Raw genomic sequence first — 15791 nt, forward strand, 5'->3', positions numbered from 1 at the left:
TATAGTTAAAATAAATACATAAATTTAAAATAATTTCACTTACACACAAGTTGCTAAAAATCTACCAGATGGATGAAATCCTATTCGTGAAACACGATATGGTGCATGACCTTCAATATTAGCAATTGGATTCTTACTAGAAAACAAATTTAAAAATTTAAATAATTCGATTAAAAATAATTAACATAATTGTAAAACAAAGACTTTTTACAAATAAACTTTCTTACATAAGTCAGAAAAAGCAAATGATTCAGTTTATAGTAAATTAACATTAGACACAGTAATTTTCACTTACTTCAGCATTATGTAAGATATAACATTAAAGTTTTGTAAAATTAATTATATACACACAAAAATATAATAGTTATGTTAAAAACAATAATCATTTTTTCACTAATGAATTATAAATTTCTAATATTCTATACAAAAACAATTAGAAATATTTAATACATTTAAGAAAATAAAAATTTATTATGTTTAAGAGAATAATAATATTCTCTTGTTTTCTTCAAATTCTTCATTTCACATGTTTAAGTGAATGATGATACGAAATTTGTTTATGTCAATGGCAAATAAATTTACTATTTTAAATCCATTAACCCTATCAATATGGACACAGTCAGTTGTAAGTTTGTATCCAGCAAATCAAAATTTATATACTTCAGATTGGTTTAATCAAATTTTGAATTCATATTATTAAATGAAAATGATATAAATATATTGCTGAAATTTAGTTAACTTATTATTAGATAATAACTTGTTCCATCAGTATTAGTAGTTTCAAGCATCATCATTCATGACAATCTTCTGCACTTATAATTTACTTGTAGTTTAAAATGTGTTTTATTATATAATTATAAATATGCATTACCTTGTAATGCTGATAATATTTTTTTTATAAGATGTATATGCATGATGGATTCAAACTGCACAAAGATATCGTATTTTAAAATTAAAAAAGTGAATTATGCAGAATATCATTTTATATAAGAAGTATAAATATTTTATGAGAAAAAAGAGCAACTGTGATTACTTTTCAGTCTCTAGGCTGGTAAAATTTCCAGATTTATAACTTAAAGACAATGAGAGATGACAACAATATGAGTGAAATGACACTTATTATGACTCAGATAATTTACAGCAGTTGATAAATGATGAAGATAAATAGAAAATAAAAAACAAATCCAGATAAAAGAAAGAATAATAATAATAATAATAATAATGTCATAATGCAACATTGATAACAAACATACAGCAAGGTAAATAGAAGAAAAAATTGTGAAACTGTAGAAGCTGTATACTATACTATAGTGAATATATAACTTCATATAAAGTAGATGATGTGTATAATTTATTGAGCTATTGCAGAAAGAAAAAAAAATTTTCATTTTAAGCAACTTGATATCACAAAAATAACAATACACAATCCAGAATAATAAAAATTCATTGTATAATAAAATATTAAATGTTTTTTCCTAAAAAGACTAATAGCACTATTATAAAAATTATCATTGATCATTATTTGATTTTAAATGAAAGAACTGAAGAAATATTTGATGAGATAAATTATGTTAATCTTGTTTTTGTGAAAACTATTAATTCAACTCACTTCATATGTATTGAACTTGTTATATGTAAAATTAAATAACATTTAAAACATATTTTTTAAAATCAAATTACCTTTGCAAGTCCCACAGTTTAACTGATCCATCTGTAGCACATGTTGCCATACAACATTCAGAATCTGAGAGAGAAAGTGTAGCTTGAGGATGAAATACTATTGCTCCAACATTATAATTATGTCCTGAAATAGCATCAAATCAATTAATTTTATTCATAAAGTGTAATTATTCATTAAATTTATTATATTATTTCATTACCTCTAAAACAAATTAACTTTATTTTCTTAAAATTTATGCTAATTTAACTTTTATTGTTTTTTTTTTTTAAATAACAGTTAATTTTTATCTTAGAGGTTAATTAAATGTTTATTAGTTTTTTAACAATTATTAATGCAAAGTTATTCTTTTAATAAATTAATAATTTAACATTAAATAAATTCAAATTTAATAGCTATGTTAAGTTTATTTTAATATATGCTAATTTTCAAATTATAATAAGAATAAACAATACTGAAAAGATATTAATAAAGTAAAACATAATATAAAAATTATACTAGCATATAAAAAAAATTTGATGATGATAGCTTTGAATTTTTGGCAATTTGAAATAAGGAAATCATCTTTCATTTTGAAGAAAATAGATACACGAGTTTAGTTAGTTAAAGACAAAATTTGTGTTTAGAACTTGTTGGATTGTACTGTACATGTAAGTGAAATTTAACATGATCAAGAAAATTAATACTTCTTTGTTTACAATTTTGTACAATTTCCTTTTATAAAATTATATCTTTAAATTTTGTGGGAAACATTTTTATTACTATCAAATTAATTAAATGATGAAATTATTTGCCAATAACATATGCCACCAATGTTCTAAGGAAATGACAAAATCCTGCAATTAATGATTTATCAATTTAAATATATCTTTTATTTTACAAAAGATTTTTTATCTTAATCTTTTCTTTTGATATACAACTATTTTAAATATTGATAGATTAGAATCTATCAATATTTAAAATTAATATTGAATATTAACTGATCTGATAACATTTATTTCAAGCGATTAAATAAGTAGATATAAAAAAATTAATAACTGTAATATTTGCTAATTTAATCATGGTTACAAATTATAATCAATTATTTCAAAGAGTTGACAAAGAAACTAACTATCAGTAAGACTATAGATTTTAATTATTCAAAACTTTTTAATTTTTAATTAATATTTCCATATTTGGAATTTTTGAACAAAATTCAAAAAATAATAAACAAAAAACTGCTCAATTAAGGTTATCAAAAACTGTTAATATGAAATGTTTTCAGCCTCAAGCATACATTAAAGTCAAATGGAGAATGGTCTGAATGGGACCAAAACTGTTTCATATTAAAATTATTTTTGGAAATTTTAATTAGCAGCTTCTCATTTATTGAACAGTATGGCACCAAGTTTCACATATTTTTAAAATCTCAAAATAAGTTAGAAAATATTAGAAATTTCTGATGGAACAGAATTACAAAACATTTCAAATTAATAATTATAAAATTACATACTTAAAAAATAATTTAATTTTAAATTTGAACTAACATTATTATAAATTATGCAAAATACTAATAGATATTACAAAAAGTCTTAAATATCTTTTTAATAAATAAAGAAAAATTTTCTATAATTCAATCATACCTTCAAGAGTTCTTATAAGTTGACAATCAGGAACTGACCACAGTTTGCATAATCCACTCCTATTGAAAAGAATTAATTATTATAATTCTTTATTTCCAAGGGAATTTCCCCTATTTTGGGGGGTATACATATAGTAATATAATATTACATTTTAAAAAAGAATTAATTATTAATACAAAAAGTTTAGAAAATTTTATTTCTACTTTGTATATTTTCCAGTTATTTATATAATTACACATTTATGGGTTTTTGCATATTGTATCACTCTTTAACTCATAATTTATTTTCTTTGAAAAAATTGAGCAATTTTTCATGTAGAGAACATATCTACATAGGTTCAGAGAAATTACAAGAAAATAACATCTAGATTTCTTACTTTATGATCCCTGCCTTTTAAGACCGGAATAAATTTTCTGGGAAACTATGTGAAATGTCACACATAATTTATTATTCATCTATATATGATACTATATAATTTAAACTGTACTTTTGGAAGTGTACTCAATTTATAATAATGAACTTAGTTAACAATAGTTTCAAAGAATCAACTAAGTCTAGAATGGCAAACCTATGGCACACTCGCCAATAAAATGGCTGGGTGTGCTGGTGTTTAGGTCGAGTGTGTAGGTGCTTGGGTCAAGTGTGTAGGTGCTCGGCCAATAAAATGGCCAAGTTTTGCATGCTTTGGCAAACCTAATGGCATGCATGGTTTGTAAAAGCATGCAAAAAAAATTTGCAAAATATCATTCAATTTCATTTTTTTTTTATTGTATAGTATTTAGAATAATATAAATAATAGAATAATACAATTACAGTATTCTATTAGTATAACTCTTCAATATGAAATACTCCAAAATCAGTTCAATAAAGTTGTTTTGACCAAGTAAATATCATATATATGACATTAAAAATGTGTGATTCAATTTCAGTTTTTAATTTTGATATATAGTTTGGTTTGGTTTATCTTTTTAAATTTATTCTTATACTAATATCATTTATTTAAAAATAGTCTTTTGAACTCAAAACTTTGAGTGTGTACAATATTTTTAAATTCCTACTATTAGTTCACACTCTCCCTATATATTAATATATCTTGTTCAAATTTTCAATTGTTAATAAAATACTTTTTATTCATCCACTCAAGTTCAAATACATTTTTTTAAACTTGTAGTGGATGACACTTGATGTTAATACAGTTTTTTCAAATATTAATTCATTAATTAATTAAATTTAAACTGTGACGCCCATCAGCAATATGCCAATTCAGACTGATAGAGGGCATGAGGAGAAAAAAAGCGAACTTTGTAATTATTTAATAACAAGTAACTAAAATAAAATTTTTCTTTGTTGACCTAAATAGGAATTGACTTTAAAAAATTTTTTTAATATTACTTGTTTAAAGTTAAATATGCCTACTTTGGTGCACAGACTTAAAAAGTTTTCCCAAACTTTTTAAAGTCTGTGGTAGTCTGTACATTCCCAAAATAAGTCATAAAAGTGTCTATTGTATTTGATTTTTTTGAGGATTCAAAATTTAGTAATATTTCATGTAACACAAATTAATACAGTTTAAAACAAATTATATTATTATGAATTCTTAGTTATAATATATTTATTGATAAATATATTGGAATATCATACATATAAAAAATAGTGTGTGGTATGCAAAAAAAATCGTATTAATCAAAATGATAACTAAAAATACTTTCCAATATGTTAGTATGTTGCGCAAGTTTAATATGAGAGTTAGTATTATAAATAATAATGTTTTCTAACATTTAAACTGTTTTAGAATACTATTTAAAAATGTAACAAAATAAAACTCACCAAGAAGCTGTGGCTAAAATTTTAGAATTTGGACTAAATTGACAAAATGATATTGGACGAGTATCTCCAATTTGACTACAGTTAATATTAATAGACTGAAAATAAAGTAAAAATAAAATAATTTTGTGTGTAACACATATTTATTTAATATTTAATAAATTAATATTAATTATATATATATATATAATTTATTACATACACACACACATTCAACTCTTAATTTACATGACACTTCAAAAGCATGATTTCAATTTAATAGATAAAAAAATGGTACACAGTAGGGAAAAAAGTAAAAATATTTCATTTTAAACATAGAGTTTCAGTTTAACATGGTATTTTAAAATGCTACGTTGTTCAGTATTTTCATTGATAAAATCAATGTTTACCCTATGGTAATCAGTATAATATTACAATTATGCTTCTCTGATTTTCTATTTACATATTCAAAAAGATAGGATTTGTGTTTGTTTTTGTATTTTACATTATGATCATTTGGATAGTCCTTAAATTTCTATCTCTAGACTAACTATGTGATGCTGGGCAACAAGTGTCAATGTTGCATGTGTCTTGATATATCATCACCTGATGTCTTATGCATTCCATCCAATTTTCAACCTGCACAAAACTTTTCACATTGTTGCAATATTAAAATTCTGTTGGCCAAATCACTGAAGTGATTAAGGTATCAGCCTGATGCTCTGGAGACCCAGAATTGAATTCAGGTAGTTGAAAAACTCCAAGTATTTTTTGTGGATGGTCAATCCTAAATGTCCTATTTCTCACCTGATGGACCCATGATGGGCTTGATAAAAGGCCATCTTGTCCACAGAGTAAAGAAAGTAAAAAAATTAAAATAATTACATAAGCAGCTATCATGGCAACTTTTACAGACTACACAGTTTAAATAATCAAGATTAAGTCACTGCTGTGACATCATATGGAGAAAGCCTAGATACTGTGTAATTCACTTTAAAAAATGAAGTACTTATGGACAGCACATACATCTCAACACTGAATGTCAATGTTTAGACGGGATTTTTTTGAATTACTTTTTAATGTATTAATATCACAAGTCTTTTATTTAACAATGAATTATAAACAGAAAAAAATCCCAATATTGACTTTTCTTAAACTGCTTTTTTCATTATTTTAAAACTAGAAACTGTAAATAAGGAGGTTAAGGAATAAATCAACTATAAAAATTAAAATTTATGAATTCATTATTTTTCCCTGAGCAAAATGAAAATGAAAAATAAATAAATAAATGATATTCTTCATGTGAGCTTTCAACTAACTTTACATTAATAAGGCAAACTGTATTTAAAAAATGAAATAAAATCTGTATCTGTCAAACCAGAGAACAATAAAAGTTAGAATTATTAGTTGCAGATAATAACTAATAAGTTTGTCAGTTAAACTTCAAACAGATTACATTTTCTTACATAAAAAAACATAACTTATTATTCCTGTAGAATACATAATAAATAATAAAATCACTTGTTTTTATGTCAAGACTAGGTGCATATCATCACTAGGAACAATAAAATCACTGTTCAAAATTTAAAACTAAAAATAATCATTAAATGTTATTCTTAAAACACTATTTCAATTTTATCTATTTTAATCATGATTAATTTACTGCACAAAATGAGAATACAAACAAACTGAAAGTATATCAGAATATACCGTATATCTCGGCAGATAAGACGAGGTATAAATTTTCATTGAAGTTTTATAGTTTTAGCCTATATCTGTTCTATAAGATGACCCCCAAACAATCAACGGCCTATGAATTTAGTTTAGACCAGCAATCATCATCTGAATAATAATACTGTATAGCGTATACGAAATTATGTCAAATTCGTAATTTTTCAAATGAACAAATTTTATTTTCTTGCACTGCCTTGCGATTGTTGTGAACATTCGCACTGATTTCTGATTCGGCATTGGGGTAATGACCTTGACTATTCACAAAAACGTTGTATGGACTATTCTATTTTGCGCACATACCCTACTCTCTACCAGTAAATAATTAGTTTGTCCATTTTTTTATAATGGTTTTAATTTATATAAATTTCAATCTAATTTTTTTTTTTTTGTATCTGTCCTATAAGACAACCCTGGATTTTGGGGTCTTTTTTATGATTCAACTATTGTCTTATCTGCCGAGATATACGGTAAAGCAAAATCAAATATATTGATAGAACAGTCTTATCTGATTGTAAATCTTAATATATGAGCATAATTATATTTATTTTTCAAAGAGCTTAAACTAAATCAGAATTATTTGCTATACAAACAGGCTTTGATTGAAGATATAAACAGGGCTAATTTATATCTACTGAGTTTCCTATAAATGATTACTCCAAGACAACACTTAGTTTTGGACTAATCAGTTTGTTTAGGAAACTCAGTAAATTAATTTACATCTTCAATTTATCATGATAATTTTTATTAAATTATTTTAACTTTATTAACTTTTCAATTTTTCATTGATTGCAAATTTGTATTAATATCAGTGATTATTATTATTAATTTAAAAAATAAAATTTTAAATTTAGAATTCATATTCAATACATTTCATAATGTATTTCACATAATTTTATAAAAAATAATTACATTATATAAAAAATCATATTATTCAAAAATTATTTTACCCGCAACTTTTTGTAGAGTTCTTGTTGTTTTGCATTTTTTTGTGATTCTGGTACATTTTTATCTTCTCTTGCTTTCTGTAATCTTGCCTTAGCTCTAATGCAAAATATAAATAAAAAAATTTAACAACAGATTAAATTATAACCAATAATAATCAAGTGTTTACATTTAAATTTAATCAAATTATTATTATTTGAAACTTTATCTTATGCTAATTTACAAACAATATTTTTATAATGAATTGTAATATATAAAATATATTATTATTATTATTATTCATAGAATTTCTAATCATCATTTGCAGAGGTCTGCAAAACCCCCCAAAAAACAATCGTTCTCCATATCTAGGAACCAAAAAATGCTGTAAAAGATAGAACATATGTTAAAATATATGTAAATATAATAAAAAATATGTAAAATATATGTAAATAAAATATATGAATTTATGTTAAAATTACTGCTTCATTTTCTTATAGATAATGTAAATGCTAATAATACAAAAAAACCAAAATTTTTAAAGAATCACAAATGCTTTTTACATAACAAGATAACATAACTTAATGCTTTCCAGAAACCATTTTTAAAACATTTTAAAATTTATTTTGTATACTAGTACTTTCTATATATTAACAGGACTTATTATACTGAAAAATATGGGTGCAGATATTTAGTCTTACAGATCAAAAATAATGTTCTTTATTTAGTTCACAGATGAACTAAATAAAGAACATTATTTTTGATCTGTAAGACTAAATATCTGCACCCATATTTTTCAGTATAATAAGTCCTGTTAATATATAGAAAGTACTAGTATACAAAATAAATTTTAAATTAAGTTAAAAAAGGACACAAAGGCATAATAATTAATCATTTTTAAAACATTTCTATTCTTGTATTTTTAATTATTCTGCAAATTTCAATATATGAAGCTTTTTCATATGATCAAAATTTGTAAACTTATGAATATCAGCAAATATTTGTATGTTACGTAAACATATATTAAGCAGTTATGGTTTTTTCATCACATTATCAGGAATTGTAGGTAAAATTAAATAAAATACAGTCAAACCTGTTTTTATGCTGGGGATAGGGACCACATAAAAGAAAATGCATTAAAAAAAATCGCGCGAAACTTCACCAGTGGCTATAAAAAATAGTTTTCGCAACACAATTAAACAAATATTTTTTTTAATGTGGTGAATAGGGACCGCATAAAAAAAGTCTCACATAGAAAATAACTCGAAACCATACGAAATAACTAGGAATTGCTTTTTTAACTCCTTGGGCCTTTTTCTGCAACACCTAATGGGGAAAAAAATCCTCTAAGAATTTTAATTTTTATATTAATTAATTATTTCCACTTAAATACGAATCTAACATTAAAAAGTTAAAAATAATTGTTAAATAATGATTTTATTTGATAAATATAGCTGCAGGAAGTGTTATTTCATTTAACAAGGCCTGAAATTTCACACCTGCAGTCTAAAGCTGGAGGGGAGCTAACTTACAGCATCTGTTCAAATATAACATAATATTTATGGTTTTTATGCTATTAAAATAAGAGGGGACCGAAATAAATGTATGAGAAAAAAATTTTACTGAATAAAAAATGAAAAAACCTGCTGATGTCATAGAAAACAACCAATAGAGTTTTTAAAAATTTTACAGGAGTCAATTATGTTCCAATTTGATTGAAATTTTCATATACCGCACAAAAAAAAATCGCACAAAACAAATCACACAGAAAAAGACTGCACAAAAACAGGTTTGACTGTACATAAAGTGCGAACATCTTTGCCCATGTTAAATGGGCATCGTCAGGCAAGACACTGCTGTGAAGATAGAGGGGATTGCCAAACACATGCATGGGGTGAGAGGGTGTATGACATAAGAAGCGAAGGGGGTTTACATTTCATAGAAATATTTCCAGGCAGTGGGAAAGGAGTCCACGTCACAATAGTTTATGGCTGCATTATGGTGGGTAGCCTTGTAAATTTCCACCTGTTCTAGATGTTTAAGCACATATTGTTTAGATTTGTAATGTAGTAGGTCTGTCTCATGGAAGTCGACCTGGATGCCGGAGTTAGATGTGTATGTAGCCAAAGCCGTGTTGTTTAAACCTTTTTTGATAGATGTTTGATGTTCCTTGAGATCTATATGTAGTGGGAGAGACACAGCACCTATGTGTTGCAGGTGTTGCAGGTGGCAGTTGTAACAGATGGAGATGCTGTAAATATCTGGCAGGTGGTTCTTTTGCATTGGTCTTTGGCATTGAGGAGTAGAGAGGTGATAGGCAGGCTTCTGCAGAAAGCCAAACAATAATTGCTTCCTTTTGCAATTTCTTGGTAAAGTGTACTGGTTCATTAGGTTTTTGCAGTGTTTATTTTTGTCTAATATAAAATTAAATATTTCAAAGTTTTTAATCTTTGATATTATATGTATTTATCAATAATCCATTATTAAAAGCATTCCTGTCTCAACACCTATCAACCTTTAAAATGCAGCCTTCTAATTCTAATTCCAAACGTTTTTGGTCTTTTTAAAAGGCCTTCTTTGGGAATACAAATCGAAATGACTCTTTCTTTAACTGACTGTTTGTTCTGGAATGTTATAAATTTAAATTTAACTTTAGATTTAACTGCGCAGGCTCGTATATAAATACCTATAAACGGTGATGTTACTCGTACCAATATACATAGTAATATATAAATAAATAAATAAATAAATAATTAGTCACTCGTTTCTTAATTATTATTCAAAATTATGCTTGCTCTCCAAGTGGCTGATATTTTACTGGACACTCTAAAATTTATTGCGAGTCCTTCTTGGTACGTCTTATATATCTGCCATGCCTCCGCATATTTCAGGTGCCTCTTGTCATGGATCTTTTGTATTATTTTAGCCCTTTTTTAAAAAGACTGAAAACGTTTGGAATTAAAATTAGAAGGCTGCATTTTAAAGGATAGGTGTTGAGACAGAAATATTAATTAATGCAGTTAAAGAAGAATGTTATTAAAAGCAATTTGAATTTGGAAAAATGCTGTTCCACTTTCTCCAAATTATTATCTAACCAAAATTTTACTGTGCTGGATTTATCCATTTTTTTTCACTTATTATGATAAGTATTCTGTAAGGAGGGCTTTTTTAAGAATAATTTTCCTTTCAAAACAACCTCAACGAATAGATAGCTTAATTCATACAGATGAAAAAATGTTCTAATTTATAAAATTAATGACTAATTTTAATGACTAAGGTTTTCTAATTTGCTTCCAGACACAAATTTCTCTCTTGATAAGCTAATTAGCTCATTAAGAAATATATTTAAACTTAAACAATACTTTTCACAATTAATTTGTGGATGGTATAAAACAAAAGACAGAAAAAGACACACAGATTTAAATAATGAATTCATAAAATTGATGAACTTCATTCTTTAAGGATGAAGTTCATCAATTTTAGTTTCTTTCTCCTCTTACAATTGTTTCAAAAACTTCATTCTTTAAGAATGAAGTTTTTGAAACAATTGTAAAAAGAGAAAGAATAAAATCTTAAAAACATTTATTGCTGTTAAATAATTGAAATATCTAAATCATTACTAGTCTTTTTTCCTGGGACTTTAACCAATCAATGCAAATTTTATTATGCAGATTTACAAATAGATATATCAGACCTCTACTTCAAACATTCAATTAGGTAAAAGTCAAGTGAAAATGAGGGACAGACATCCAGAGTGAGTTTGTTTGTCAACTATCATCCTTAGCATCTTCATTAGCTTTCATCCTTTACTTCTTTGTTCATGTTTTTGTAGAAAAATAAAAATATTCAAATTCTCTTCTAAAACTTGTGGCATAGTATCTTCCTCTCTTTCTCAATCTACAGATATGTAAATATTATTTGACTGTAAACCCAAAACTAATGTATGCATGCAAAGAATATGCTCAGTCTCTCAATATCTTGTAGAATGTTGCTACATCTATTCTCTCGCCAGCATAAACCTCACAATTTCATGTACAGTACCATAGCCACATGATGTTAGACAAATAACCAAATGGAGTCAAATTCCTGATGATTTATGTAATAAACTGCTTGTGCCACATAATTATAAATCTTCAAATAATAAATTAAAGTGCACTTTAAATTATTAATTGTGCTGTGTAAATATTTCTGTGAAGCAAATTTTTGTTGGTTGGACCTTTGTCCAATAAGAGATGTGTTTTTCAAAGTTTTTGAAATATTATTGTGAACCACTGTTATTTTGAAAACTATTCAAATGAAAAACACTCATTAAACCATTCCATTCTAAGACTTTTCTGAGAGTAATCTGATTTCTATTTTTTCCAATTTAATTTTCAATTTACTTTAGTATTAATAAATTTATTCTGTGGGTTTTCTTAGTTAATAAATAAATTTTGTGTTCGTAAGAAAACCATCAGATTTTCTATCTGTGACAATACTAAGTCAAAATATATTTGAATTTTATCAAATTTTAAAAGTAATTAAAAAAAATACTTACTTGGGTATAGAATATCTAGCTATCCATAACCTTGCTGCCTTCAAACCTTTTGAACCTTCATGATACCAAGTGGATTCACACTATAAAGATTTTAAAAATAGTTTATTTGTTTTCTACTTTTAATAAAAAATAAATACAATATCATAAATTGGTGTTCTGCAACCAGTGTGCTGTCGTCACAAGGTGAAAGGTGTGACGTGAACTTTTACATATTCTTTTAATTTCAAGTTTCATTTATGTATTTTTATCACAGTTGCTGTGTTTCTTATGCTTGTATTTTATTTTCTGCAGCATCACTGATGAAATAAGATGATGTTTAATTAATTGTTGTACAATTAATTTATTGTTAATTGTACAAAGTGTCGTTTAAAGGCCTGCTGAGGAGAGACGAACAAGTCCGAAACACAAGTTTAAAGTGTATGTGTTCAGGTGAACTAAATAAAAAACAATATTTTTGATCTGTAAGACTAAATATCTGCATCCATATTTTCCAGTATAATAAGTCCTGTTAATATATAAAAAGTACTAGTATAAGATGATGTTTGTTTATTCTCTGTTACAAGCTATGCATTTTTATGTATTTTAAGAAATTAAATGTAAAATAAATTTGCTCACAGGTGTTGATGTCTGTTTAATACTAATACTACTACTAATAATAATAGGTTAGTGGCATTGCATAATTCGATTAATAGTATCATACCATACATTTTTGAGGGGATTGACATTTTGGTGTGCCGTGTTGAATCATAGGTGTGCCACAAGTGGAAAAAAGGTTGCGGAACACTGCCATAAATTACAATGGTTAAAATGTGTTTGTCTAAACAATAATCTTTATTAAAAACTAATATATAAAAAACATTCATATTCAAAGTAAGATTTGATTATAAAGTTAATTTTTTTAAATATACTTAATAATAATTCATAACAACAAAAATATTAAAAAATCAGTTTAACGCATAATTTTAACATTGTATAAGGTTTATTAAACTTAACAAACTTAAATGTAATTGTACCTTGATTATAACATACACAAATAAAAAAATTTTTAATCTTGGCACTTTGATGCAATAAGAATATTTAATAAAATCAAGGAAATTAACATATTTTAAACTTTCATTCATTATTATTACCATAATTTCCTGCAAATAATCTGTGGGTTACTAGTATTTAAAAGCAGGTGTGGGTGATGTGGTGATGCAAATTATTTGCTGATTTTGATTTGCATTAACTAACTCATCAAACAGCTTTTCCTTTGTCTTAATTTACCAAAACTGTCTTTAAACAACATGAAAAATTCTTTGCATATTTCAAACATATCTATCCCCCAGACATATTGTGCCACCAAAGATACGTGAGTGTGTGCCTCTCTTCTAGTTCTTTTCCATTCATTTTCTATGCATCAATTCATGCTTTAATTTACATTATTAGACACTCCTATTGGAACTTGTATGTTAAAAGCAGATAAATTTTCAGTTTTCTCACACCTCTATATAATGTCTCTCAGAAAACTATTTAAAAGCTGACTATTAATTTTGACCTATCTTAGTTCTCTATAGTGAATAGATGAGTAACCAGCTCTTAAGCTGTACCATTGCATATTATTGCTATTAGAATTTTTTATATCTAGCTTTTTTGAGTTTATTTTAGCATTTATTATTATTGCTGTTGATATTATTATTATTATTATATTTTATTATTATATTAGATAAAGGAGGCCTACTAACAACTGAGTAGGATATCCTACTTAGTTGTTAGTACTTGATCCAATATAATACTGAAGTACCTAGTATCACGCCAGACAAAAGTCAAGACATAACTATCAAAAATTGTTTTGTTTACATGCTGTTGAAGTATGTATTTGTATCTGTATAAAGGCTGTATATTTTTGTATTTAAGAATTTTCTGACTATATGATGTGTTTAGTATGTGCTTTCTATGACACACCATTTAACAAAAACCTTGAAATTTCAATAAATATTCAATAAAATGTAAATATTTTACAAATGTTTTCAATCTTACTCAAGATCTGTAAATTTGGAACACCAAATTTAACCTGGAATTTCAAGATTTTCTTTAAGTGGTATGTCCTAGTTACATTTTCAGTTATTAGATAGTGCTTCTGTGATGTAGCTATTTTGTATTTTCAATACTGTAGTTTAAGTGGCTCCACCTCCTCATTTCATATACAGGGTAGCCATAATTAAAGTTTCCCTATTCAGAGCACATTGTAGTTGTAACCAATAAGCATATTGAGAATAAAATTTGTATACAGACTATGTAAAGAATGAAGTAATTTTTAAAAAATTTAGTTTAAAAACTTCTACAAGGGGGCATTGATATTTTGACATGGTCTACACTTTTATCATATCCTAACTCCAACAGCAACAATACCATACATCTGCAACATTTGCAGGATGGTGAATCCCCATATTGGATGCAATATACAGTAGGTCTTGCACAATTTCACTGATCACTGGGTGATTAGTTTGTTTCTGATTGCCACCATGTTCTTCAGATCTAAATCCATGTGAATTCGTGTTATAGGGCCTTTAAAAAATATGGTTTATTGTGTTGCAGTTGGCAGACTTAAAGGATCATATTGCATGTATGTGTAAAGCATCACTGGAGAGCAGTTGCAATCAGCTGTAGAACAGTGTTCATCACCTTCAAATTTTACACCTGAACAATGGGACACACATTGAATAACATTCCTTACCTCAGTAAACAGTCTCTACAGAAGGCATGTGGCATATTTGTTGTGGAATGGATAAATGTATTTTTATAGTTTTATTTCATGTATTTTCCTGTAAAGCACCCCCAGCAGAAGTTTTTAAACTAAATTTTCTTTTTTGCAAAATTCTTTTCCACATCCTATGCATAGTCTGTATACAGATTTTGGTATCAATCCACTTATTGGTTATAGCTATAGAGTGCTTTGGACTGGAAAACTTTAAATATAGCCACTTTGTATACAAATTAAACTTATAACGGAAATAAAATGAAAGAAACAAAGGGAAAAATATGCTTCAGGTAATACCTTCTAAACTGTAGTATTAACTTCAAAACCATAAGTCCAGGTTTTGTCAATTCTGAAATTACAGCAACATCTTGTGTTACACCCACAATTGAAAAAAAATCAGTATATTTAAACAGGAAAGAAACAAAGAAATAATAAATGATTTAAATTTAATGTTTGCAATGATAATTCTATTACTTGATTGCTTGCTGTTCTCTCAATACCACAAGGAACATACAGATAATTCTATTATTCAATGTTTATCACAATTATTCATACATTCTGGAGCTTAATAATGAAATATAAATAAAGTGAGCAAATTAACTTAAATACTTTTTATGATAAATGGAATTTTATAATACTTAAAACTCTGCTATTGTTTTTATATAATGATTTTGATATAAGCTAGCTCAATCTTAGAAAAATTTAGTATAATTTTTTGATTTGACAACATTGCTTTATTAGTAGTAATGGGGCTTA

The 15791-nt window shown here is 26.1% G+C and overlaps 1 protein-coding gene across 2 annotated transcripts in view; it reads right to left on the reverse strand.

Moving 5' to 3' along the window:
- U4-U6-60K (U4-U6 small nuclear riboprotein factor 60K) overlaps positions 1 to 15791 on the reverse strand; it is a 41609-nt gene that overhangs the window by 10666 nt on the left and 15152 nt on the right. For both annotated transcript variants that reach the window (XM_067286681.1, XM_067286680.1), the window contains exons 6-11: positions 12296 to 12375; positions 7785 to 7878; positions 5128 to 5222; positions 3301 to 3359; positions 1681 to 1804; positions 44 to 136 (exon numbers count right to left, since the gene is read on the reverse strand). In XM_067286681.1, coding sequence (XP_067142782.1) covers positions 44 to 136; positions 1681 to 1804; positions 3301 to 3359; positions 5128 to 5222; positions 7785 to 7878; positions 12296 to 12375 — 545 coding nt within the window. The remainder of the gene's footprint in view (positions 1 to 43; positions 137 to 1680; positions 1805 to 3300; positions 3360 to 5127; positions 5223 to 7784; positions 7879 to 12295; positions 12376 to 15791) is intronic.

This window comes from Centruroides vittatus, unplaced genomic scaffold (assembly GCF_030686945.1).
Source record: "Centruroides vittatus isolate TY-2023 unplaced genomic scaffold, ASM3068694v2 scaffold_386, whole genome shotgun sequence".
Classification (NCBI taxonomy): Eukaryota; Metazoa; Arthropoda; class Arachnida; order Scorpiones; family Buthidae; genus Centruroides; species Centruroides vittatus.